This window comes from Psilocybe cubensis, chromosome 7 (assembly GCF_017499595.1).
Source record: "Psilocybe cubensis strain MGC-MH-2018 chromosome 7, whole genome shotgun sequence".
In the NCBI taxonomy this organism is placed as follows: Eukaryota; Fungi; Basidiomycota; class Agaricomycetes; order Agaricales; family Agrocybaceae; genus Psilocybe; species Psilocybe cubensis.
Window position 1 is genome coordinate 3,431,991 of NC_063005.1, and position 25,915 is coordinate 3,457,905.

General features: G+C 47.7%; 3 protein-coding genes across 3 annotated transcripts; all 3 read left to right on the forward strand.

The window, feature by feature from the left end:
- Positions 1–387: 387 nt before the first annotated feature.
- On the forward strand, positions 388–1,280 carry JR316_0008566 (uncharacterized protein; the record flags this gene model as incomplete). The annotated part of the gene is made up of 5 exons (XM_047894279.1): positions 388–391; positions 444–504; positions 829–897; positions 1,112–1,181; positions 1,239–1,280. The coding sequence occupies 5 exons, from the start codon at positions 388–390 to the stop codon at positions 1,278–1,280; spliced, it is 246 nt and encodes an 81-aa protein (XP_047747594.1).
- An 8,902-nt stretch (positions 1,281–10,182) lies between these two features.
- Positions 10,183–10,532, forward strand: JR316_0008567 (uncharacterized protein; the record flags this gene model as incomplete). Its single annotated transcript, XM_047894280.1, has 3 exons — positions 10,183–10,225; positions 10,295–10,436; positions 10,469–10,532. The coding sequence occupies 3 exons, from the start codon at positions 10,183–10,185 to the stop codon at positions 10,530–10,532; spliced, it is 249 nt and encodes an 82-aa protein (XP_047747595.1).
- An 8,667-nt stretch (positions 10,533–19,199) lies between these two features.
- JR316_0008568 (uncharacterized protein) lies at positions 19,200–19,543 on the forward strand (the record flags this gene model as incomplete). Its single annotated transcript, XM_047894281.1, has 2 exons — positions 19,200–19,227; positions 19,305–19,543. The coding sequence occupies 2 exons, from the start codon at positions 19,200–19,202 to the stop codon at positions 19,541–19,543; spliced, it is 267 nt and encodes an 88-aa protein (XP_047747596.1).
- Between the last annotated feature and the right edge of the window lie 6,372 nt (positions 19,544–25,915).

Genomic DNA, 25,915 nt, shown 5'->3' on the forward strand with positions numbered 1-25,915 from the left:
TGCCTTTTTCCCAATCTCTTATCATACTCCCTCGCACTTGCGGTAGATATCAACCTAGCAAGCGTCAGATTAACTAGCAAGCACCGCTCGAAATGTGAGAGAGTTTAGGATTTCAGTACAGTCGGCGCCTCGTAGATGTTCAAATTGTCTGAACTCAAGTGCCACGTCATTGTATTTTGCGTAGTTTTTGTGCAATGTATCCATTTCAACGCAGTTCTTTCGACACCCCTTGGCAGAAAAAAGGATAAAGAGGGAGTACATTTGCTGAATTCCAGCCGTGCATTATGCCCTGATGCTGGGGGAATGTTCCACCACCGCTATCCGTTGTTTGGCCATGCCAAACATGGACACTGCCATCGCATCACACTTTGACTATGAACCACCACCATGGGTAAGTTTTTCAGTCGTCATCAGAGTTCCACGGTACTGACCATGCATTTCAGGGTTCGATTTGAGATTTGGACGGCCGGTGAACATTGAGCAAAAAGGCTTGGTGACTGAAAGGTATGTAGTTTACATCTGGTGTTGATCACTGTACTGACTTTTGCATTTGTGTGGACAGCTGGTGTCGTATTGAGGGTGACTTGTTGGTAAGCACATCACTTTGCAGGGTTTGGGAGTTGTTCTGACCTTTTTTTTCAGCCCAGAATGCTCAGAGGCAATGTATCGACTTCCCGCGAGCGGTCCATCGGGTCTTTTAAAGACTGAATACTCCGACACGACATATTGATTTCCCGGGAGTTGCCCATCTACTCGACTTGTACATTGAGATATGGCAAGTACATTGACTTTGAGTGCTCTGGTCACTTTCTGATGTTTACTTTATAGTCTGAGTACTCCGACGCAACATATCGACTTCCCGCGAGCTGCCGACTTACCCAACTTGTACATCGAGTGGTAAGTAAGTTGACTTTGAGTGCTCTGGTCACTTTCTGACGTTTACTTTATAGTCTGAATACTCCGGCGCAACGTATCGACTTCCCGCGAGCGGTCCATCTGCTATTTTATAGCTCCGACGCAATGTATCAATTTCCCGCAAACCGCCATCTACCCAACTTGTATATCAAAATATGGTAAGTGCTTTGGGCACATTCTGACCTTTATTCCATAGTCTGAATGCTCGGACGCAATGTATCGACTTCCCGCGAGGTGACCTGTTAGAAGACATTCAAGGAGAGTTGGTAAGTACGTCAATTCGAGGTATTTTTCATGCGTTCTGACCTCGTTTGTGTAGCCAGAGTGCTTTGACGCGACATATCGACTTCAAGGCCGTCCGATGAGCCAGAATAAAGGGTTTAGGGTTTAGGGTTTAGGGTTTAGGGTGGGAGCGAGCACCGAGCGAAGCGAGGTGCGAGCGACTTGTTTAAACTGTGAGTTAAATGGAAAGAAGCCAGAGGGCTGTTTGGGGGTACAAACGGCCAGCCCTTTCGTCTTTATAGACTCTTCAGTGGCTATTCTTAGAAGGAATGTTCTGGAACATCCGATGACAGCGCGTGAAGTGATGCTGCGCAGCTGTCATGTATCTTACCGACTATCACAAATCTGTCAATGTTTATTGTCAAGTTAGACAGGTCTCTGATGAACAGAGTGTCACGGGTCAATGTGGCACATGGTAACCTGTCAAAAGTGGATCCAACACTTTTGTTCTTTGACATCGTGGGTTATTGACTGTGATGTGAATCACATGGATATAGAGTACTCTGGTTACGTGGCTCCGAGTAACCGCGACATGGGAATATTCACATGTCTAGAGTATAAATAGCTTACCTAAGTCCTTACCTAACAATCAATTGATTGATTGTTGTGAATCTTAATTGGACAGTTCATGATCCGGTCCATCAAAAATGTTTCCACGGTACTAAGGAACTTTTCCCGAAGTACTAAGTAACTTTTCCCATGTACTAAATTAGATCCGGCCCTTCACAATCACATGCCGTTCGGAAGTTCACACGCCTACCTTACTTCCTACTAAGGTTAGACTTAGTTAGCTTAGGGTTGGGGTTAGGTTAGGGCTTAGGGTTTAGGGTTTAGGGTTTAGGTTTAGGTTTAGCTATTTAATCCAATGTGTTGCTTGTAAGTAGATGTTTGTTACTTTATAGCAAGGAATACTTACGGTTAGGGTTTTTTTCTAATGCTTTACGCCTTACGCGCTAGTATTCTTTTCATCGGTTGTAAGATTTGGATATTCTGCCGAATTCTGGATGTTCCCTCTCTTGTGAGATTGAATGTCTATGAAGTATTATCTCGTTATCGCTTTCGATACTTATCTGTTCAGCAGCTTCAACTAGAGCAGAATGATAAGTTTCATTGACGTTTTGAGTTTCGGGAACAACACCACCTTTTTCGGCAATGTCTTCATCCAGTTTACGAAAAACTGTTTTCTTCCACACATTTGCAAGGTCGAAAAGATTAGTATTGCGTTTTCGCGATACTATCCAACGACTTCCGAGTAGTCCTATCTTCCTCAAATCCGGTACGAACTCAGTTTCTCCGTCCACGAGGATCTGTGTGAACAGCTCCGGGCGAACATCATCGAGGTCGTGAACGTAATTTGGGTCTGGTTTGATAAGGGGTTTGGACGGGTCTGCATTATACAGACCTTTCTCGGCATGTTCATACCATGCCGACCAATACTCGGTAACAGTTTTTCCAAGTTCAGCAGCTGAAAACCAATTCCATACCTGGTCAAATCTGGTTTTAAGTACAAGAATGGATTTGTCGTGCTCTGCGATTCGTAAAGCGAATCGCTTTTCCCAACGTTCTTGTATATTCTTCTTACACCAAGACATTACTAGGTTTTCGGGATAACCGCGCACCAAATAGAGAGCGTTAAGGTCTCTAATTGCTCCGATGTAGATTTCCTTAGTACTACACAACACGGCTAGCCTGGATAACTCTCCAATGTAAACGCCACGTTTGACGTCCAAAGGATGATGTGATACCCATGGAACTCGTTCTCGGTTGTTTCCTGTCTTGACAAATGGCTTCCAATGAAGTTTTCCAGACTCCTTGAAAATGAAAGCATCGAGAAATTGACATCCCGACGAGGAAACAGCCCATTCGATAACACAACCATCGAACTTTATTGTTTCTTTAATAAGATTAAGTGCAAGTGCTTCGGACTCGGCGTAAACAATTGCGAAACAATCGTCGATGTACCTTCCATAGAAGGCCACGTTTGGGTGGTCTAAGATTTTTGACATTATTTCAAAATGGGCTCCAAAGAGGTTAGCAAGGTCCGGGGAATCCGCGACGCCCATTGCAAGGCCATTTTTTTGTCTAAAATATCTAGACCCATGTTGTGTTATCAATTGCGTATTGCCAATCTCGATAGCACGTTTAAAGATGCCCAATTTAACCAAGTTATTCTCTAACGAATTTGGATTAATATGGGCTAATGCAGTATTTTCTTCCGAAGCGTTGAGTAACCATTCCTCGTACATACTACAAACGATGTCAATGCACGAGTCCAACGGGATATTGGGATAGAAAGCAACTACATCTCCAGTGACAAAATACCATTGTCTTTTGGAGTCTATACGCAATTGGCTTAATCTCGTAAAGAGATCCTTCGTTCCGTGAATGATTGAAGGAGTCGATTTAATAATCGGCTTAAGCTCTTTTGATACAAACTTGGCTGCAGGATTAAATACTACAGAGTGACACGGAATTATGGGCCTAAATCCAGTAGGTTTCTTGTGGATTTTAGGTATACCATGAAATTGAGGATACTTGAACGATGATCCGTCTTCCGGTACATTCGATAGAAAGAATCGAGACAGCCCAAGTTCATAAAGAAACAGATGTTCATCTTCGACAGTACGTGCGAGAGTTTGCATCTGGATCATTTTGCTCTTCATAACTTCTTGCGCAACTTCAAATTCTAACTCTTCGTAGTTACGTTCATCTTCAAGAAGATTGAGCTCATTCCTTAATATCCAGTCGCGTTCAGACACCGCGAGGCCAAGATTCTTATCTGTCATCGTAATAACATAGTTGTTATCGATAAGAAACTTACGGATCTTGTCCCTTTTAGGAGAGAACGCGTGCTTTCGCATCTCCGTAAGGGCTTCTTCCTGGATACTTGCGATCGTGCGTTGCACGTACCGACGTCCCATCGAAAGGCCAAGTTCCATATATTGCGGTAATACTGGAGGTTTCTCCTTTTTCTTAGAGCTTACTCCATAATCTGGATCAAAAGGTTTGTTCATGCCTTCCTTAAACAAAAAATAGATACGCCATCTTATTCTTCGTTGAAAATCGTTCCATGCTTGCATGATCAGACTTTGAGAAGGCAGAGTAAAAAACATATAATTGAGTCCGAGCGACAAATCATTTGCTATATCTACAGGGACCACCACACCAGGACTACAAGGTACACTACTACGATACTGGCCAGCCAACAAGAATGAGATCGGCGTATGTAAGTGTACAAAAGAAACTGCGTCTGTTTTAGTCATGGTGAGTATATCGTCAGGAATAGAGTTGGGGAAGGCGGGTCTTACCGACGTAAAAGGTACTACATTAGACCGCGCGTCTAGGCTCTTGCCTTTCCCTTTCCCTTTGGATTGTTCTTGACGGGAGCTCTCCCCTTCCCTTTCTTCTTGTTGTCGACCTTGTTGGAAGCCTTGGTTTGGGGCTTCCTCTGCGAAGGCGTCGACGACGACTTGGGTTTCGAAGGGCCAGCTTTCTTGGCCTGAGGTTGAGGAGCCTTGGACGAATTCTGGCCAGACAAAGTCTGGGTAATTAGAATAGTAATTAGTATCCAAAATTATGGGTGAAGGGTTACGAGAACTTGCCTTCTTGCCCACAGATCCAAGGTTGAGCTTCTTGAGACGTGCATTCAAGCCCTTATCAATAAGGGATTGAATCGATGGACCTGGTTTGGTCGCATCGGCCATCTCGACATCGGCTGTTGCCGCAGTCGACCGCTTTTTCTCAATCTTGATTGCCAAAGCGCGGTGGCGCAAGTTGACAATCTGTTTGATATGAGAGAAGATGGCTGGCAAAATGGTTTGCAATGCGCTGCATTCAGCCTTCTTCTGCGGTGACACTACCCAATCTGTTATTCGACGAACTCCCTTGTTGTCTGTAGAGAAAACGGGGAGCTTATAGCTGGATTTGCGATCATCGTAAGTTGTCTTAACGATGAGGGCAGCAGCTTCATAACAGTTATTGAGTGCGCATTTATCATCCCAAAAGGCCAGTTCGTCCTTTTTCGCCTGGATGGCGCCGTCATTAATCGCCTTTTGGAAGACGTCACGAGCGGTGGAGAACGTAGAGGAGACTCGAAGAGCCTCCGCTGACCCGGCATCCGCGAATTCCTTCGTGAGTTGGAACTCGGGAGCCTTCACCCGAAGGCGATTGGGGGTGTTGCCTGCGCTAACGGCAAGTTCAAGGCGCTCAAGGCTAGCCTTGACTGTTTCCCTCTTGTCGCACCACGATGCGAGGTTGAGGAGAAACTCCCTAAGGGCAGCACGATAGTCAAAAAAGACGCAGTCTACGATCTGGTCAATGGAGCGGCACTCAGCTATTTTTTTGATGACGACAGTGGCCAACTCGTCGATGAGGGCGTTGTGGCGGCCAGCTTCGTCGTTGACGCCAAAGACTGTATTGTTGACGACAGCCTGGGTGAGTGCGTCCAGGGTGGGGGACATGGCACGAGAGAAGGCAGCAGAGTAAGTGGAAGACATAGTAGCTGTTGGGTAATAGCAAAGTCAAGTGGTTTAGGGTGGGAGCGAGCACCGAGCGAAGCGAGGTGCGAGCGACTTGTTTAAACTGTGAGTTAAATGGAAAGAAGCCAGAGGGCTGTTTGGGGGTACAAACGGCCAGCCCTTTCGTCTTTATAGACTCTTCAGTGGCTATTCTTAGAAGGAATGTTCTGGAACATCCGATGACAGCGCGTGAAGTGATGCTGCGCAGCTGTCATGTATCTTACCGACTATCACAAATCTGTCAATGTTTATTGTCAAGTTAGACAGGTCTCTGATGAACAGAGTGTCACGGGTCAATGTGGCACATGGTAACCTGTCAAAAGTGGATCCAACACTTTTGTTCTTTGACATCGTGGGTTATTGACTGTGATGTGAATCACATGGATATAGAGTACTCTGGTTACGTGGCTCCGAGTAACCGCGACATGGGAATATTCACATGTCTAGAGTATAAATAGCTTACCTGGGTCCTTACCTAACAATCAAACAATAGAATGATTGATTGTTGTGAATCTTAATTGGACAGTTCATGATCCGGTCCATCAAAAATGTTTCCACGGTACTAAGGAACTTTTCCCGAAGTACTAAGTAACTTTTCCCATGTACTAAATTAGATCCGGCCCTTCACAATCACATGCCGTTCGGAAGTTCACACGCCTACCTTACTTCCTACTAAGGTTAGACTTAGTTAGCTTAGGGTTGGGGTTAGGTTAGGGTTTAGGGTTTAGGGTTTAGGGTTTAGGGTTTAGGTTTAGCTATTTAATCCAATGTGTTGCTTGTAAGTAGATGTTTGTTACTTTATAGCAATGAATACTTACGGTTAGGGTTTTTTTCTAATGCTTTACGCCTTACGCGCTAGTATTCTTTTCATCGGTTGTAAGATTTGGATATTCTGCCGAATTCTGGATGTTCCCTCTCTTGTGAGATTGAACGTCTATGAAGTATTATCTCGTTATCACTTTCGATACTTATCTGCTCAGCAGCTTCAACTAAAGCAGAATGATAAGTTTCATTAACGTTTTGAGTTTCGGGAACAACACCACCTTTTTCAGCGATGTCTTCATCCAGTTTACGAAAGACTGTTTTCTTCCACACATTTGCAAGGTCGAAAAGATTAGTATTGCGCTTTCGCGATACTATCCAACGACTTCCGAGTAGTCCTATCTTCCTCAAATCCGGTACGAACTCAGTTTCTCCGTCCACGAGGATCTGTGTGAACAGCTCCGGGCGAACATCATCGAGGTCGTGAACGTAATTTGGGTCTGGTTTGATAAGGGGTTTGGACGGGTCTGCATTATACAGACCTTTCTCGGCATGTTCATACCATGCCGACCAATACTCGGTAACAGTTTTTCCAAGTTCAGCAGCTGAAAACCAATTCCATACCTGGTCAAATCTGGTTTTAAGTACAAGAATGGATTCGTCGTGCTCTGCGATTCGTAAGGGTTTTATAGGGTTTAGGGTTTAGGGTTTAGGGGGGGAGCGAGCACCGAGCGAAGCGAGGTGCGAGCGACTAGTTTAAACTGTGAGTTAAATGGAAAGTAGCCAGAGGGCTGTTGATTGATATCAGCAGCCAGCCCTTTCGTCTTTATAGACTCTTCAGTGGCTATTCTTAGAAGGAATGTTCTGGAACATCCGATGACAGCGCGTGAAGTGATGCTGCGCAGCTGTCATGTATCTTACCGACTATCACAAATCTGTCAATGTTTATTGTCAAGTTAGACAGGTCTCTGATGAACAGAGTGTCACGGGTCGATGTGGCACATGGTAACCTGTCAAAAGTGGATCCAACACTTTTGTTCTTTGACATCGTGGGTTATTAACTGTGATGTGAATCACATGGATATAGAGTACTCTGGTTACGTGGCTCCGAGTAACCGCGACATGGGAGTATTCTCATGTCAAGAGTATAAATAGCTTACCTGGGTCCTTACCTAACAATCAAACAATAGAATGATTGATTGTTGTGAATCTTAATTGGACAGTTCATGATCCGGTCCATCAAAAATGTTTCCACGGTACTAAGGAACTTTTCCCGAAGTACTAAGTAACTTTTCCCATGTACTAAATTAGATCCGGCCCTTCACAATCACATGCCGTTCGGAAGTTCACACGCCTACCTTACTTCCTACTAAGGTTAGACTTAGTTAGCTTAGGGTTGGGGTTAGGTTAGGGTTTAGGGTTTAGGGTTTAGGGTTTAGGTTTAGCTATTTAATCCAATGTGTTGCTTGTAAGTAGATGTTTGTTACTTTATAGCAATGAATACTTACGGTTAGGGTTTTTTTCTAATGCTTTACGCCTTACGCGCTAGTATTCTTTTCATCGGTTGTAAGATTTGGATATTCTGCCGAATTCTGGATGTTCCCTCTCTTGTGAGATTGAACGTCTATGAAGTATTATCTCGTTATCACTTTCGATACTTATCTGCTCAGCAGCTTCAACTAAAGCAGAATGATAAGTTTCATTAACGTTTTGAGTTTCGGGAACAACACCACCTTTTTCAGCGATGTCTTCATCCAGTTTACGAAAGACTGTTTTCTTCCACACATTTGCAAGGTCGAAAAGATTAGTATTGCGCTTTCGCGATACTATCCAACGACTTCCGAGTAGTCCTATCTTCCTCAAATCCGGTACGAACTCAGTTTCTCCGTCCACGAGGATCTGTGTGAACAGCTCCGGGCGAACATCATCGAGGTCGTGAACGTAATTTGGATCTGGTTTGATAAGGGGTCTGGACGAGTCTGCACTATACAGACCTTTCTCGGCATGTTCATACCATGCCGACCAGTACTCGGTAACAGTTTTTCCAAGTTCAGCAGCTGAAAACCAATTCCATACCTGGTCAAATCTGGTTTTAAGTACAAGAATGGATTCGTCGTGCTCTGCAATTCGTAAAGCGAATCGCTTTTCCCAACGTTCTTGTATATTCTTCTTACACCAAGACATTACTAGGTTTTTGGGATAGCCGCGCACCAAATAGAGAGCGTTAAGGTCTCTAATTGCTCCTATGTAGATTTCCTTAGTACTACACAACACGGCTAGCCTGGATAACTCTCCAATGTAAACGCCACGTTTGACGTCCAAAGGATGATGTGATACCCATGGAACTCGTTCTCGGTTGTTTCCTGTCTTGACAAATGGCTTCCAATGAAGTTTTCCAGACTCCTTGAAAATGAAAGCATCGAGAAATTGACATCCCGACGAGGAAACAGCCCATTCGATAACACAACCATCGAACTTTATTGTTTCTTTAATAAGATTAAGTGCAAGTGCTTCGGACTCGGCGTAAACAATTGCGAAACAATCGTCGATGTACCTAAGCTTATTCCCCCCCGAAGGGGGGGCCTTCGTTGCATTGGGTCTCCTGTGCAGAATTCCTGAAATCTGATGCCAGATTCGGATTCCTCGACCTTAAAAACCCCCAAATCCACTTTTAAAATATTTTATTTTGTACATACAGAGGTGCTATGTAATTAAATGTGTATTTTACCGAGGCCGGCCTCCAAATTGATGGAGGTCACTGGAGGCCGGCCTCCGTCTAAAAATAATTTTTGACAGGCACTGGAGGCCGGCCTCCGTCTAAAAATAAATTTTGACAGGCACTGGAGGCCGGCCTCCGTCTAAAAATAAACGCGTCGAGGCCACCTGAGGCCGGCCTCGATTCGTATGTGCGTCGTACGCGCGAGTGGAGGCGGACTCCAGCGTGGGTCCCAACCAGATAGGTCACGTGAGTATACGCGCGTCGTTGTTTGTTCACTGCTCGTCGCCGCCTGTCGCTGCCCCCACCTTCGCTCGCTGCCCACAACGACACAGACATTGCTGCGTGTCGTTGCACCGCCACCCCTGCGCCTCTGCTGCCGCTGCCGCTGCCGCCGACTCCCCCACCCCGCCGCCGCCGCCTTAGCTCGCCGCCCACAACAACACGCAGCAGAGAAAGCGTTTGTGTTTGTTTGTGTTTGCTCACACTATCCCTACCTGCTGCGTATCGTTGCGCCACCGCCGCCGACGTTTGAATTCTCTCGTCGATTCATTCTCAGTCCTTTTTCCTTCTTTCTTGACGAATGTCTTAAGTCTGACTGACAGATGTCACAGCAGCTCTGTCCTTATTTGCAGTCTCCCTTTCCTTAATCAATCTCTCACGTTTGCACAACTCGCGGTGCGTGATTTTTATTGCAACTCAATCCCCTGTTTCGACTTGAGATGTGCATCAGCCATCCGCGTCAAGGTGCAGTCACATATTCTCGACAGTCACTCACCTTTACATATACTAGGAATCAGCTCAATCCGAGTTGTCACTGGGCAACAAATGTACACAACTCACAAAGCAGCAGCGGCGGCGAGGTTGAAGAGAGTGATACAGTGCTGCATCGGGTATGACAGGTGGCCTGCGGTTGAGAAAACGTGGTACGTTAGCACCGTTCTGCTCATTGACACCGTTTCTGCTTACCTTCACTCCCTCTCCTCCTTTATGTTTACAGTAGGCAACAGGCGGCCTGCGGTTGATAAACATGGTGCGTCAGCGCTGTTTCATTCATCAGGGGCGCCGCCTCTTACCTTCACGCCCTCCTCTATCTGTGCAGCCCGCAACGGCTGCGCTGCTGATGACACCCATGGTTCTGCTCACCTTGCTTCTCCACGAAGTCGTCACAATTCCGCTCTCAAACGCGGCGCATACTTTGCTGGGCTCCTCTTGTCCAACACTGGCCGGAGCTGTATTGTTCAGTGAGTCCTTCTCCTATTGTCATCCAATTCAGACATGATGGACTCACCACTGTATTCCAGCCCTCTCAGGGCGGCACAGACACGACACTGGAATGAAGAAAAGAGGTGAGTGTGCTGCTTGGAACTGTCCAACCCGCATACTCACCTTGCCGCTTCAGGTAGGCACAAAACAACTCTCAAGCGCGGCACATGCTCTGTCAAGAGGTGAGTACTATTCCTTTTTGTATCCAACGCGGTTGCTCACCTAGCTGTCCGCAGCGTCGCTCGTCGCCGGCTGGTTCAAAAACTCGGGTGGTTGGTGTACAGCTCAGAAGCGGGCACACATGTCTGCATGGAAGGTGTTGGAGACATCGTGCAGGAGGGAGGGTCAGCGTTGGGCAGTACGGCACAACGGCAAACTCACGTTCTTTACATGAAGAGCGCATAGGATGGGCTGAAGAGATGTGAAGAGGGCATACCATGATGGCTCGCTGGCAGCCGAAATGCAATGGACGCTCTCTCTGACAGCTGGTCTACAGCAACTCGCCGTCGGGCTGGATGGAGGGTCAGCCTTGGGCAGGACAATTACAATGGCAAACTCACGTTCTTTGCGTGCGTTTGCATGAAGAGCGCGTCGGATGGGCTGATGGAATATGGAGCGGGCATACCACGATGACGAGATGATTCGCTGGCAGCCGAAATGCGACGGGTCGGTTTACAACAACTCGCTGTCGGGCTGGATGGAGGGTCAGTGTTGGGCTGGACGTCACTACAGCACACTCACGTTCTTTGCGTGCGTTTGCATGGTCGCTGTGTGCTGTGGAACGTATCAGGTGGGTTGGAAGGATGCGGTTACTATCACGGCGGGATGATTTGCTGGCAGCAAGAGTGCGTTGGACGCGCCGTGTCGAGCTGCGGAGGTTGGTCGATGGGTGGTGGTTGTAGTGTCAAGACCACGAGGGCAGGAGGAGAGTAGAGGAGGAGAAAACCCAGGAGTGGGTTGATGTCAAACAGGTATTACCCACCTCGCTTTTATACCACCCGTCTCATGTAACCCGTTACGTGTTTTTTTCCGCAATGCCAAAAAAATAGAACTATCTTCTATTCGACCGAAGGACAACGCAAATATACTGAACGAAATGATGCCGACATGTGCTAGTATTGATGGGTTTTACAACTTCCGTTGTGTAAACGACATGTCGAGTTGAGGTCGCCGCTGTTCTCAGAACTGGAATCGAGATTGTGGAGTGGTTGGTATGTTGTGCTTTTGAATTTATCATTTTGCAAGTTTACTCAATGTTTACGTTCATTGTAAGACACATATTCTGTGAGTTTTAATGCATTTTGTAATACATTGTTTCCGAGTATCTTGCTCGATGGTATGCAAGGTATCAATTCTTTTCTACAAAACCTATAATACTCGTACTATGCAATCCGCAGATATCGCATTTCTGTACGTATCCTCCAGGTTATATTCAAGCCAAGGATCCATCTTGACATGATTCTGACGTTCTGAGCTAGCGGGTGACATTACTCGCACTTGAATATGTTCTGGAATCGTTATGTTTCGGTGAACAACGAGGACCCGGAATGGGTTGTTTCAAACGGTGAGTTTTGTAAATCCATTTGCTCTTTGCAAATACCTGGGATTTGAAACCTTGGATGGTAAATTTTGGAAGGTGCAGAGCGTGTGGTAGATAGAATGCGGTGAGTATCGAGGCTTTATTTACAAACAATGTTGTTTCCGACACGTTCAAGGCCACCGGCGCTTAATATGTGTTGATTACAGATTTCAATGTACTTCGATTCCTGAAAGATTTGAAGGACTCGACTTTTCAGGAATTATTCATGAGGTCATTATACCCCTAATCAAAGTAGAACGCGGAGTAATGATGAATTAGGGCACGAGGAGAGCGTTTGCGCCATGGTTGACATACCATGCTACACTGGGGATACGTTGTAATAGAGGTGAAATGTTACCGTAAATCACCTCTTCAATATTCACATGGAGGTCATGGCACGTCTACATAACCAAAACGTTAGATAATAAATGTGGTACGTCAGAGTACTCACCTTGACATTGCTGTAAAGATATGGTTTCGGGAATACTCAAATCTAGCGACTCCTGAATCCCCAATGCACTAGTCCATTTCATTCAAAGCCAAAGAGTATGGACAGGCAAGACGAGATGTTTTGGTCCAGTGGGACACTGCAGGCCTGCATTTGAATAAAGTAAAAAGTTTCAAACACTTTTGAGTGAGTCTGTGAGATTAATGGCAACAAGAATTCAAAGAACCTACTGGTATAAATATATCCAACACTACTCGCAAAGTTGAAACCCCGCTGGTGTTGTCGTGAATACACCACAAAACACATATTAGCCTTGGTTGGGGTTAGGGATTAGGGTTGGTGGTGACCACAAAAATACAGATTAGGATGGTTTAGGGTTTAGTTTTTAGGGTTGGTTGGGATTCGATATACCACAAAAGCACAGATTAGTCCGGTTAGGGTTGGTTAGCATTGGTTAGGGTTGGTAATTACAATTACATATTTAGCTGGTTAGGATTGGATTCCACGTTCGGGCGGCAATACATGGTGTCTAATGTACTATAGCACCCATACTACGCAGCGAGGTTCTAGCAGACAAGAAGGTTGGGGATGTAGTTTAGATCATGAGGTCTTTGCATATTGTAGGCGAGTATGTATATTTGATGTTGAATTAGTAGGTAACATAGGTTATCGGACGGGGATGTAGCTAAACCCTGGAATCCACACATGGAAGCAGGCCTGCATCCTTCTGTATACTTTCCTTCCATCGCAACACCCATCCAAACACCAAGGAAGGAGGTGGAAATAGAAGCGTCCACACATCATCACGATTGTTATTAGCGAGTAACCCAGAGTCCGCATGGGTGATTGCCAACTTTAATATATGGACATTAGCGGTTTGCGCATATGGCATATCGAGACGCCCTGCGCAGAGTTGACGCGGCACTGGGACAGGCACAGAGATGAGCGGGGGAGCTGTAAGTCATGAGGGGGTGGAGGGGGTCTGCAGCGGATTGTGCACGTATGACTTTTTGCAGCTAGTGTGTTGATGTTAATGTCGAAGTTGCCATTGTGGTCATGAAGGGAGGTTGGGGGGGATGTATAAATTGTGTGTGTGTTTGGAGGCGGGTTTGCTTGAAAATGGTGCAAGAGTTGGGCAACAGTGTTGAGCTGGACACAGTTGGTTGTGGTTACGGAGTGGGATTAAGATAGGAGGATGGGAATTCGCATGATTGAATGGTACCCATTACACTCGTATCATCCTCCTCTGTCTTCAGTCAATTTCGCTTGCATCTTGTGAGTGTTGACTTATTGGTTGTCAAATTGGTGGCGGATGTATCCGGTATCCGTAGGAGAGGACCTGCGGGCGGTGGTTGTAAAAGGGGGAGTTGGTGAGGTTGTATATGGCGGGAGTCAGTGATGGTGACGTTGTGGAGTAGACGGAGACGGATGTGATGGTAAATGTGGAAGTGTACGTACCATTAAAGCGTGATATGTAAATCGAGGAAGTGTCCGTCACCACTTCAGCTTGAGTATAGAGGCCGTTATCGAGCTGCTCCGCGGATATTCAGATGAGGGGTGGTGTGATATGGTTGCGGTAAGGAAGAAGACGGAGGAACTGACCATGGCCGTGCTTTTGACATGCAGTGGCAGTAGGGAGAATGTATCAAAGGGTGATATTTGAAGTGCGGAGGCTTGACGAGGATCGGAGATAAGCCGCGTTTTCTGCTGCTTCTTCTAAAAGCCTCTTGGGACCCATTCTTGCACTGTCATAAAAGGCGACATGCAGACGAACAAGAGACGAGAGTGAATTTTTACAAGTCCGTCGATTGCTGCCAGCATAATAAGGACAAATACGCGAGATACTCGTCGCATGTAACGGCTTGCCCACTCCGCTCCACCCACCTTGCTCCAATGCATCCCAAGAAGCGCAAGCCCTAGGCCTGCCTGCGGAGGAACATTCTTGATTGACATCAACTCTTCGACGTCTCGACTCTTGCCTCAGGAATGTGACCACTGCGCGGGAAACCCTGCAGACGGACAAAACGACCCTCTATACGTTGGCTAAACCTCATCCCTCTTTGGGGATACTAACATGCCGGACATCGTAAAAGGGTTGTGTGTAGTCCATGTGTATTGTTCATTGGTATGATCGCTTTTGTCATTCTTCGTTTCCTTCGCTTCCTGTGGATAGGATTATAAATTATAAACTCTCTTTAACAATATTCAGCATTACGTTCAACGACAACGGTGGGAGCTACGTTCTGTCTCACTCCTGCTTCTATACCTTCTACAATCGAGGTACGTGGTCATGCATGCATCAATAGTTACCAAGCTAATATTACTTTCAGGTGCATAGTCGTTTACTTCCTGTGTGCGTGCAGCGGGCGATGTGCGGGTTGCATTTGACACAAGCATGGGCATCAGCGCTCTGCTAGTGCTACCCATTTGAGACTGTGCCATCACGTCTGTGTGAGTGTGTGTGCGCAGCGGCGACAGGTGGTCTGCAGTTGATAACCAAGGTGCTTCAACACTGTACTACTCATTCAGAGTGTGTCTCTTACCTTCATGTCCCTCTCCAGCGTGTGTGCAGAGAGCAATCGATGGCCTGCGGGAGACGAAGCATGCTCCGTCCGTGCCTCGCTGTTCTTTGAGTATTGCTCTTACCTCGAGAGGCCGCAACGGGTGGCCTGCAGTCGACAACCAAGGTGCGTCATCATCGTTCCGCTTATCGAGAGTGCTGGATCTTATCGTCGGTATATAGGCGGCATCAACGAGGACCGCGGTGTCTTGTGCAAGCGGGGATTCTACAGTGGAAGGAAATGGGCACTGTAGGTTGTGGTGTCTGTCAGCGTCGTTGTCTACGAGGGATGCGCGGCTCACCGGATGGGATGAAGTAGAGGAGTGTAGAGCACACCAGAGAAGGGGATGAGGGAATGAAGAATGCCAATTAGGGTGAGTTGTCTGTATTGGTCTCTACAGCTTGTACTTACCTCGTTTAAGTTCTCTTCTCCTCACATCCGCGCCTCGCTTTCTACATAGCCAAGTCAATTTTGAATGCTTGTGCTGGGATTCACTCATCACAATTGACTCACAGTGGGTCGTGACGCCGTGAACACCCCAACCCAACTGATATGGAGGGGACTGCTTTGCAGGTGCCTGTACTCTTTATCAGAGTATGGGTACTTACTTGTCCCGCCGTACCCTTCCTTCTTCGACGTCAACAACGGCGCATCAACGGCGGGATTGAGCACTCAAAGAAAGTTGCAATCGTAACCCAGTGCCTGGGCTGAGAATGACCCATCGACGTGGAGGGCGGAGCGCGAGTCCAACAGCGTCGATATGCCGACGTGTCGCCCTTGCTATCACTACGACCGCTCTGCCATCAATCTCATCCTCGTTCGTGTTCTTGTGTTCAACGACGGCTGCGCATCCAGAAAAACCGCGACCGCAAGCTCAACTTGAAGAGGGGGGGCAGCGTCTTTCCTTATTCGGCATCGTAACCCGCGGCGGTCTGGAATGTGGTGTTGCATTTTGCGTCTGGACGATGGATCAGGTGGGACAATAATAATATCACTCGTCCTACTAGGAACCGGGGACGGCTGATAGGAGCAGCGTAGGTATCTCTGATAAATAAGTATTTTTTCTCAAATAATACCGCGCGCAGATTGATACAAATAACGACGGATCGATAAGATAAATACATTGTCTATCCGTTCCCCTATCCTTGACCGGTGACACTTTGCCTTTCAACGCGTAACCTGCAATCACTGCCATCAAACCCTCAAACGTCGAGAGATCCAAAATCAAATATACACCTTCAAACATTCCCTAACAAGCCACTTATCCATGCTCAACGGGCGTGATCCCGGAGCACTCAAGTTGTCGCTCGTAGTGTCATGCTTGAACAAGTATATTTGATACTCATATCTCTCCACTCCATATGGAGGCAGGACTGCGCTCGCTTCACAATTAAAACTATCGTGAACACAGAAGATGTGGAAAGGTGTAGAGATATGTACGAGCAACTATCGATCAATCCTATCCTTACCAAGCGTGATTTTTGAAGAAATAGGGATGTTGACGGACATTGAGTATTGCGTGCTTGAATGTGAAGAGAAAGTGAGTATATCATCCTTAGATTAATGCGCAAATCAGCAATGTGCCAGGCAATATGAAAGTTTTGAAGAAAACAATGCGTATTCTGAGACTCGGACACTCGAATCACGATCTCTAGTCCCCCAATATTCGAACGTGGCATGGATCGCTTGGTGCATACTCGCGCTGAATGTTGGGATGGATACGGAACCCGGGCCACATAATGTGTCGGACGAGCTTATCCCGTTGGGTTGACTGGGATGACATGAATACGGCGCTCTGTAAAAAATATTATCAGCGTTAGATCAATGCACCTGTAGCCACGATTACAATCTCACCAGTGATATCAATTTCATTAGCTCGATTCATACTCTGACTGAGGGCCATAGTTGAATTATTAGAGATGTCAGAGGGCGACATTGAGTACTGAGTGCTTGAATGTGAAGAGAAAGTGAGAGGATCTGATGCAAAGCTGGGTAATGGGAATGTGGGTAATGGGTCAAGGTGAGCAAATGGGGGTGCAAATCTGACCCCCTCAGTGTCCATTGACGAGGACATGTTGCCCAATCTAAGGCATAAAATCAGACTCCCTTCTTAACGTTATCATTCTTCCCACCTTTGGTTTCTGTCAGCCTTGCTTGGATCGTGGGGTTTAGGGTACACGTTGGCAAAGAGCGAGGATTTCTATATTATAAGCCACATTAGAACCGTAGCCATCCAGGGTAGACAGAGTGAGTCACCACTTCAAAGTTGATCAAAGAAGGCGTGAAGGGAGGGATAACCACCCAGGCCCGTGTATAGTGAAGTAATGCTAAAATTCCCGCCAAAGACCAGCGAAAAAAGGGTTGGCGGCGGGGAAATTACGGAGGCATACGTTCCCAATGGAGGGTCTGCTCCATGCCGAGTTCCCCAGAATAAATATCCATTTTCAGAGACTTACAATTTTAGCATCAGATGCACCATTTGTGAATATAAGAGAAGTACGCTGATTATACACTCTGGGTACCCATAAATCAATATTTAATCATAAGTCCGAGTTACACAATCAAGAATTGTCCACTATTGTCTGCCATACTACATGCCTTGATGAATCACCAGCGAGGGATTGAAAGGACTAGTAAGCACCTTGTCACCATAGTGTCATTTCCAGTTAGAACAGAGCGTGCGTACCATAGAATTTGCTAGCTTCGGCAGACACATTCTATCAGGGTCTCACTACAAAAATTGAACGAGTATTCAACTCGTTATCCCAAGCGGTTCGATTTATGAAGTCTTGAGCGAAATACCTCATTCGCGAACATGACGCGAAGGAAGCCGGGAGATATTGTAAATCCAGAATTTGAACACCTTCGCCTTCCAGCACCTTTCTAGCCACCATGATACGATCTTCTGATCACTGCCTCAAAAACTCATTTGCCAGTGGGCCAACCAAAACGTCAATATTTTCTTGGCGAGGGGCAAGCACAGGTGTTGCTGCAGAAGTACGTTCTAAGGCGGCCATTCTAGCGGAAATGCATGCTAGCGTCAGGGCAAAATTTGCACACTTGTTTCTGAGCCTGTTGATATGAGACTTTGTGGATGATTGGCAATTCTCGACGTCGAATTTGAGCTGAGGAATTCCTGCTATCAATGTTCCCAGATTGTGATTCTGCTCCCTTCAGTGACGGTGCTGTTGTAGAAAACTATCTACACAGACTTCATCAATAACAGTTCCTGCGACGTTAAATGGTGCTAACTGAAGGGCAGAAAGCCTGGACATTGCTACCCGCCGCCCGGTCATCCATCGTTTTTGCGAATATTGAATGTCATTGGCTCACATGAAGGATGTTACTTACCCTGTGCGACATATACAACAACGTTGTCCATGTGCGTCGCGATTTAATTTCCACATACCAACACTATCCATCATCGATCCGCTGTGAGATCACATCCAACACTCCTCCACGCAGCACACGAGCCCCAAACACCCGTCCGCTCCTAATTCCTAATACAACTTTTCGTTTCCTCAAGGATGCAAGTAAGTCGGTTGAGATCTTTTACAAGTGTCGGACGCACCATGTACCTTGTTTAACGCTAATAAACCCGACTCATCCCCCGTATTCTCTGCGACGTGTCCAGCCGGTGCCCAGTCATTCCTCAGGGCGTGCTCACACATCCAGGGCGTCAACACCATCTCTCCCTCCCCTACTATCCACAATCCACACGTCAAATCAGAGCGCGAGTCGCTCGCTAGAAACGGCTTCAAAACTTCGTTGCTGTAGGACGGTTCACGGCGAGCGGGGCGTGGGCCGCAGTGAAAGGTGCGTTGATTTACTTACCTAGGTGTTGTTGTCCGTCGCCGGCGTTTTCCAATTCAACGCGTCCCGCAGTCTCAAATTTATCAAGTCTCATCTTTTTTGCTGCAATTCCCTCTTTTCCAACCCGACTGTCTCACTTTGACTCTTCTTTTTTCGCGTCCCTTGCTTCTCTCTTCTGCGCTGCTACACCTTTGACGTCCGCCCTTCCAACGCTTGCCGTCGCGCACGATCCGGTCTATCCATGGCGCCTCACAACGCGATCTACTCCTTTCATTGCACCTCTACCCTGCCGTTCGGTCTTATTTTCACATTTCTGTGCAACTTTAACGTAGTTGTCACCATGTACAACAACATGCATTGTGATAAAGGTACGTACTGTCATTAAAAACTTTTCAGACGTCCAACTCATTCCCTGTCAACAGACATTCTGCATCTGCTGCCCCAGACCCTCCTCACGCCTCAACCTTGCTTATTGTACTGCCCATCGGTTTCAACGTTGCCGTCAACAAGGAAAGGCATAAACTCACCGACGCAGACGCCAAATCCTCGTGCACAACCGCCATCCCGCTCATTTCTGCAGCTTCAAAGCATAGTCAGCACCATATTGGCAAGAACAAACAGCCAGACACTTACAGGGGTACACGTAACCCAGCACTCGTCGTTGATATCGCGCTGGCGTCGTAAGCTGTAAGCAACTGTTAGCAATATCCAAGACTTACAGGGGCGGCAGGACCTTCAGAGGCGGTTAGGAGCCGGGTGAAACCGTGAAGATGGTGTTTCTTCAAGTTTCGGGGAATTGGTGGCAGGAAGATACTGGGCAGATCGGTCTCGCTTGTAAGCCAGCGAGATTGTAGACGATACTGACATCCGTTAATAATGCGGCGCCTATTAATCACACATGTTTATATAGTGAGAGTGGAAGGCGAATACAAGTAATCACTGACCTGGAACTTAGGACGATGAAGTGCACCACTTGAAAAATCCCACTAACGATTATCTAGTCTTGCAAGTGCCGAATGCGTGTGTGGTGCTTGGGATAATGGATAGGAGGGCGTGGTTGGATGGCAACCACTCTGTATGTCAGGTCAGTCCGGTATGAGTTGCATTAGTGAATGGGTCAACTTACCTGCTCTGCAATGACACCCTCAAGCCCATCAACTAGATCCATATTCCCTCCACCCGACTTCAAAATCACCCGAAACGACGCCGTCGCTAGCACGTATTTTCTGCGACGTGTCCAGCCGGTGCCCAATTGTTCCCCACGGCGTGCTCACACATCCAGGGCATCAGCACCATCCCTCCCTCCCTTACCATCCGCAGTCCACACGTCAAATCAGAGGATTCAACACTGTTATGGGGCGGTCAATCCAGAGCGGTCCCCGACGAACAAAACACGGAAAACTTACATTTTCAACACCGGTCCGCCGCTCGCAGAGGTTTGTCGCTGTCGCAAACAGCTAAGTGTCAACGCGTATCCACGTCGAACAGCGTATTAATTACCTGCAAGTGTCCCACGAAACACACACTCGCATCCCGCGGCATCTCAATGGGTAGGGTAACCTGCACAGAATGCTGGAGTTGAAGAATGGGATGTGAATGTGAATTGGGGAGTCTCATCGTGCACCGCCCTCGACGACCGGTATGCTGGGAGGATGGATAAGACAGAGGGAACTCACTGCGTCGTCCGTCGTCGACCTCTACCTCCCAGATCCTCCATTTGTCGTCATACACGTTCCTGCGAGGGAGATTGTCAACCCTAACACTCTTTTACACCACCAGTACTTACAATGTTACTCATTTCCACTCGCTGCATTGCGGCCAACCGCGTTACAAAGAAAGATGCCGAAGCATAGCGGCAATTCAAGAAGATGAACAGAAACGAGCACCAGGTCAACGGAGAATGTGACTCGGAGCCTGGGTCGTATGTTGCAAGCTCGAACACACTACAATACCTACATTTATTTAACATACATCACCTCGATGCCAGAAAGCACCCGATTACGGGGTTCTCATATGCGGCGGACTCAAGAAACAAAAGGTAACACAAGATGAGAGGGGCCGTACAATGGCTCAGACGTCGAGAACAGCGTGCACCGTAACATCAAGCTATTACTGCATCAATTGCAATCTGAATGCCGCAAAACGCCAATGTCTGTCCTACATTGGCTAGATTCCTACGTTGTTCCAAAGCATCATAGACAGCCTTGATAAGGCGACACAAAGAGAAAGTGAGTGGGATACACTCCTGACTCTAACTCTGCGTCTTCCTGGCGTTCACTTCTTCCATGTTCGTGGCGTGGAATAGCATGATGTAGGATACCAATTGGATTTCACGTACATCATCATGCAACGGGGAGGTGGTCAACCTAGGCCTGCAGGGTCTCGAGACACCGTTGTCGTTGGATTCAGAAAAAGAGCAGAAAGGTGTCGTTGGCGGTGAGTGGCGAGAAACTGTGTGGGAGTCATCCCTGAGAGTGTTAAAGATGGTATAAGGGAAGTAAAATGGTAGGAAAGGGTTCAAAAAGACTGTAAACGACATACTTTCAATGACCCCTTTCCTACAGTTCCACCCGACCTCTACGCACACTGTACTGCGCACGCACAAAATAATCATTACATACCTCAGTGCCTTCCTTCAACAGTAGCTGCGATCATTCCGTCGTTACTCAAGAGCTTCTAGCTCGGCTTCATGTCGTCGTCGACTGTGCGACTGGATGAGGTGGCTGAGAGACAAGTTGCTTTTGTTTGGTCTTGTTGTTGGCAGCCGAGAACAGCCAGGAATATGATTCAGAGGCTGCAGCATCTTGATTGGTTGGCTCAGCGATGTAATTTTTCAAAAAAGCACTCACCCTGAGACATTTTCAGAGTCCTTGGTACTCACCTTGTTCTGTGTTATCTCCGCCGCATTCCGCTCCATCCTGTGGCCATTGTCGTATTGCCAAGTAACCATCACCCTTCATCGTGCTGCATGCGAGGCTAGCGTGCGTCTATTCACTGCGGGCGTCACTACAAACGATGTGGAGCTTTCAAGGTGAGTCAGCACTCTCCAGCATGTTGGACGGGAGTGCTCACCATTGCCACTCATACTGTCATCTTGCTGTTCAACATCCATTGTGTCAGCACACACGGCTGGTATTGACAAGGTGGTGGTTGCCTTCAAACCGAGTCAGCATTCGAGCGCGTTGGATAGGTTGTGCTTACAGGTATCACCTCTGGACTTCCATGTGAGCGGAAATGAGGGCGATTGAGGCGGCGTCATCAGGAGCGGGCAAGCGAGACAGATGTTGGTAGAGGGGAGATCCTAATGTTAACACCCGCCGGTACCGTTCTAGACATCATGCAGCGTACTCACCGAGAACAGGCTTCATACATTGCCGAGACTCTGTGGAGGTGCGCGTGGTTCTAGTACGCCCATTACATGTCGTAAGTCAGCCAAATATACAGTTTTTTTTTCTGCCTCGCTTGTTAGTTTCAATTTTGTTATGCGCCTGTTGGGCCGATTTTCCGTTTGTGTTGAATCTGCATTTCTGAAGGCACTGTGCTTTCCGTTTGCGTGATGTTGTGTTTGAAGATTGACTGGATTAAACCCAGCATTGAGTGACGTGCATGTTGCATCCTTCAGTCTTCGTGGGCTAACAACACTCAACAGAAGCATTTAATGCATACACACAAGTGTACAGATACAGATAAGTATTGTACAAGCTATGTTTAAAGCTTGTAATTTGTTGTATACGCCTTGATAATCAAAATTACCCAAAGCGCGGATATCAAAATCTCAACATATCTTAATCAATCTCTCAAAATTTTACGAATATTTCTCACTTGGGAACTCGTACGTACTGAGCAACATACACCTAAAACACCCAGTTCACGAAATCGATGCAGAAATGGCGTTCTAGCACTCCCGGTGTGCGGACAATTGTCCTGGAGTTGACCCAGCAAATCCATCTTCTGAGCAGCAACAAATGAACGCCGCTGCTTCAGCTAGTCGATCTGCGGTTATGGATAGCCAAGGGTTCTCGAGCTAGTGTCATGTCGGAGCCGAAGTAGAAGAATGCGATTGAAATGGGGTGGAATGCTGATTTGGGAGAGGAGGAGCAGATCTAAGCTTATTCCCCCCCGAAGGGGGGGCCTTCGTTGCATTGGGCCTCCTGTTCAGAAATCCTGAAATCTGATGCCAGATTCGGATTCCTTGACCCCGAAAACCCCCAAATCAACTTTTAAAATATTTTATTTTGTACATACGGAGGTGCTACATAATTAAACATGTAATTTATGGAGGCCGGCCTCCAAATTGATGGAGGCCACTGGAGGCCGGCCTCCGTCTAAAAATAACTTTTGACAGGCACTGGAGGCCGGCCTCCGTCTAAAAATAAACAGTGACAGGCACTGGAGGCCGGCCTCCCGCCTGTCTCACCACCCCCGACGCATGCGCTCGCTGTCCCAATGCCTGCGCTCGCTGTCCCAACACTCGCGCTCGCTATCCCGACACTCGCACTCGCCGCTGCGTGTCTTTGCACTGCCACCTCCGGGCCGCTGCTGCTGCCACCACCTCCACTCGCCGCCTGTTGCTGCCGCCTCCGCCTCCATTTGCAGCCTCTCTCTGCCGCCGCGCCGCCTTCCCACCGGCAACGTACGGCGAGTTGTTTGTCCATGCTGTTGTCATTTCATTCAAACTCCGCCTTTACAATTGACTCCTGACGCGCACCGCAGCGACAATATTATAACCCGCCTTCGCTCGTTGCCCACAACGACACACACATTGTTGCGTGTTGTTGCGCCACCACCCCCGCGACTCCTCCACCGCCGCCGCCTTCGCTCGCCGCCCACAACAACATGCAGCCGAGAAAGCGTTCGTGTTTGTTTGTGCTTGCTTATGGCCTTGTGCGCCGCGTTTTTTTGCTTGACTTTTACCTCACGCACACGTTTCTCGTCAAGCGTCGTGAGCTTGCAACAGTATTCAGGTGCAACATTTTCTGTACACTGTAACCACAGCTAATTGTGGACAGACACCCGTGGTTCCTCTCAGTGATATTCACAACATTTTTGGAAGACGGTCGAGGCCTCAGACATGCGACGCACAACATCGCTAACATGCACCCCACAGAGATCGTGCATAGGCAGGCCGACTCGCAGAATCCCATGTCATTTTGCGCGTTAAACTTACCATCATTTGACGTGTCAACACCGTCTTGAACATTTCCAGCAACCTTCGTATCAACCCCACACGCTGTCAGTTGTCATGGTGGATGGGTTGAAAGGACATCCTGTCAAGGTGCGTCGTCAGCGGTCTGTGTATCATAGGAGCCCTGACTCACGGAAATCACACCTTGTCTGTGCAGCGAGAAGCGGAGTAAGTAGCAGCACGTTGTTGGGTGGGTGCAACTCACCGTTACGGACTCACCTCAGCATCAAACAATGCACCAGCATCCACGTCCTCTCTCAACTCCAAACGACTTGGATGGGGAGGGTGGTGTACAACCACTGGAGGGGGGTCAGTCATTCAAACAGCATGCACTGCACCCTGTTACTCACCATTCTTTTCCCATCCTTCCAACATCCTCCAACCTTGTTTTGCCCTTCTGTTGTTACCAGCCAATCGCACCTTGGGCTCGAGACGGCGGCGCTGCGATGAGAGTTCAAACCACGGGAAAGATCTAGGACAACAGTGTCATGTGAGTAAGACCCTTTCTCTTTTTTGCTCACTTACCTTCGTTTCCTTTCCACTGTCCTGCCTCGTCCACCTTTCACACATCGCACATTGCCCTTTGCTGCCATCTTGCCCTCTCTGCAATAAGGCATGCCAGTCAACGCTTTGTAACACTCACACTCATTGTTTATCTCTCTTTGCCATAGCTCCACCCACCACTATCCAAAAGCGACCCCAATTGCACAGCGAGCAAGATGGATACTATCCGCACTGTAGGAAAACTGACACAGAGCATCATTTTTCATCTCAACACTGTAAATCTCACTCACTCACCTTTTTTCCGGTTCTCCGTGTTGCACGCCGCTAGGATCATCTCTGCTTCAACATCAAGACTATTGATACTAAATGGTGCGCTTACCGTCGACGTAACAGGAGTTCCTGGTTGCAACCATCTCATACAGCAAAACTCACTCTGTCTCGACGACAACGGTCAGCTTAGAGTCAGATCCATGGCCGTTCAAAGTTATACCAACCATAACGATGAATCGGCTGGACACTGGTGCGTGCAACACCGTTATAAATCGGAATCTGATGCCTTGTTCAATAGTGATGGCTTCACTGCGGTGCTCGAGGGATCAGTCCGACATCCCGCCCAAGATATCACACTCACCATGCCGTGCGTCAAGCCTACCCGCTATGATGACTAGTGGTCTCGCATGTTGTCCGCCAGTCATTCGTAGTGCCCCTTACATGTCCGTTGCTGTCAGCATCTCGCCGTGGTGAATCAAAAGGCTAGGACTCACGCTGTGCCGTACAGGCAGTCGTTGTTGCTCGCAGGAGGCGTGGATCACCATCTTAGGAGACGTGTCAGGAGGATGCATGGGCCGCCGTCGCCGTCGTTGGGACAAAACACAGTGTTGTACACGCGTGCGTCATCGTGCTGCTGGGTAATCCCTGTGCACTGGTGTCAGCATCAGGTCGCGGTGAATTGAACAGCTGGCACTCACACTGTGCAGAGGAGGCAGTCGTTGTTGCCCGCAGAGGAGGCATGGACCACCATCTTAGGAGACGTGTCAGGAGCTGTAAGGTCCGTCGTCGTCGTCGTTGAGACACAGCGCAGGGTTGTACACGGGTGCCTCAGTGTCGTGCCGCTGGGTAATGGAAACGAGTGCGGTAGAGCACCCTGTACATGCGCAGTGGTGTCTGTGTCCTGTCGCGGTGAATTGAAAAGCTGGCACTCACGCTGTGCCGCGTTGCTCCTGACCACAGAAGAGGCGTGGACCACCATGTTAGGAGGCTGTATTCATACATAGAGTGCAGACTCACTGCAAACGACGCGTCGACTGCCGTGCAAGGAGACTCATCAGGCTCTGCAACGAGCCGATTGGTTATCGCTGGCAAGCGGG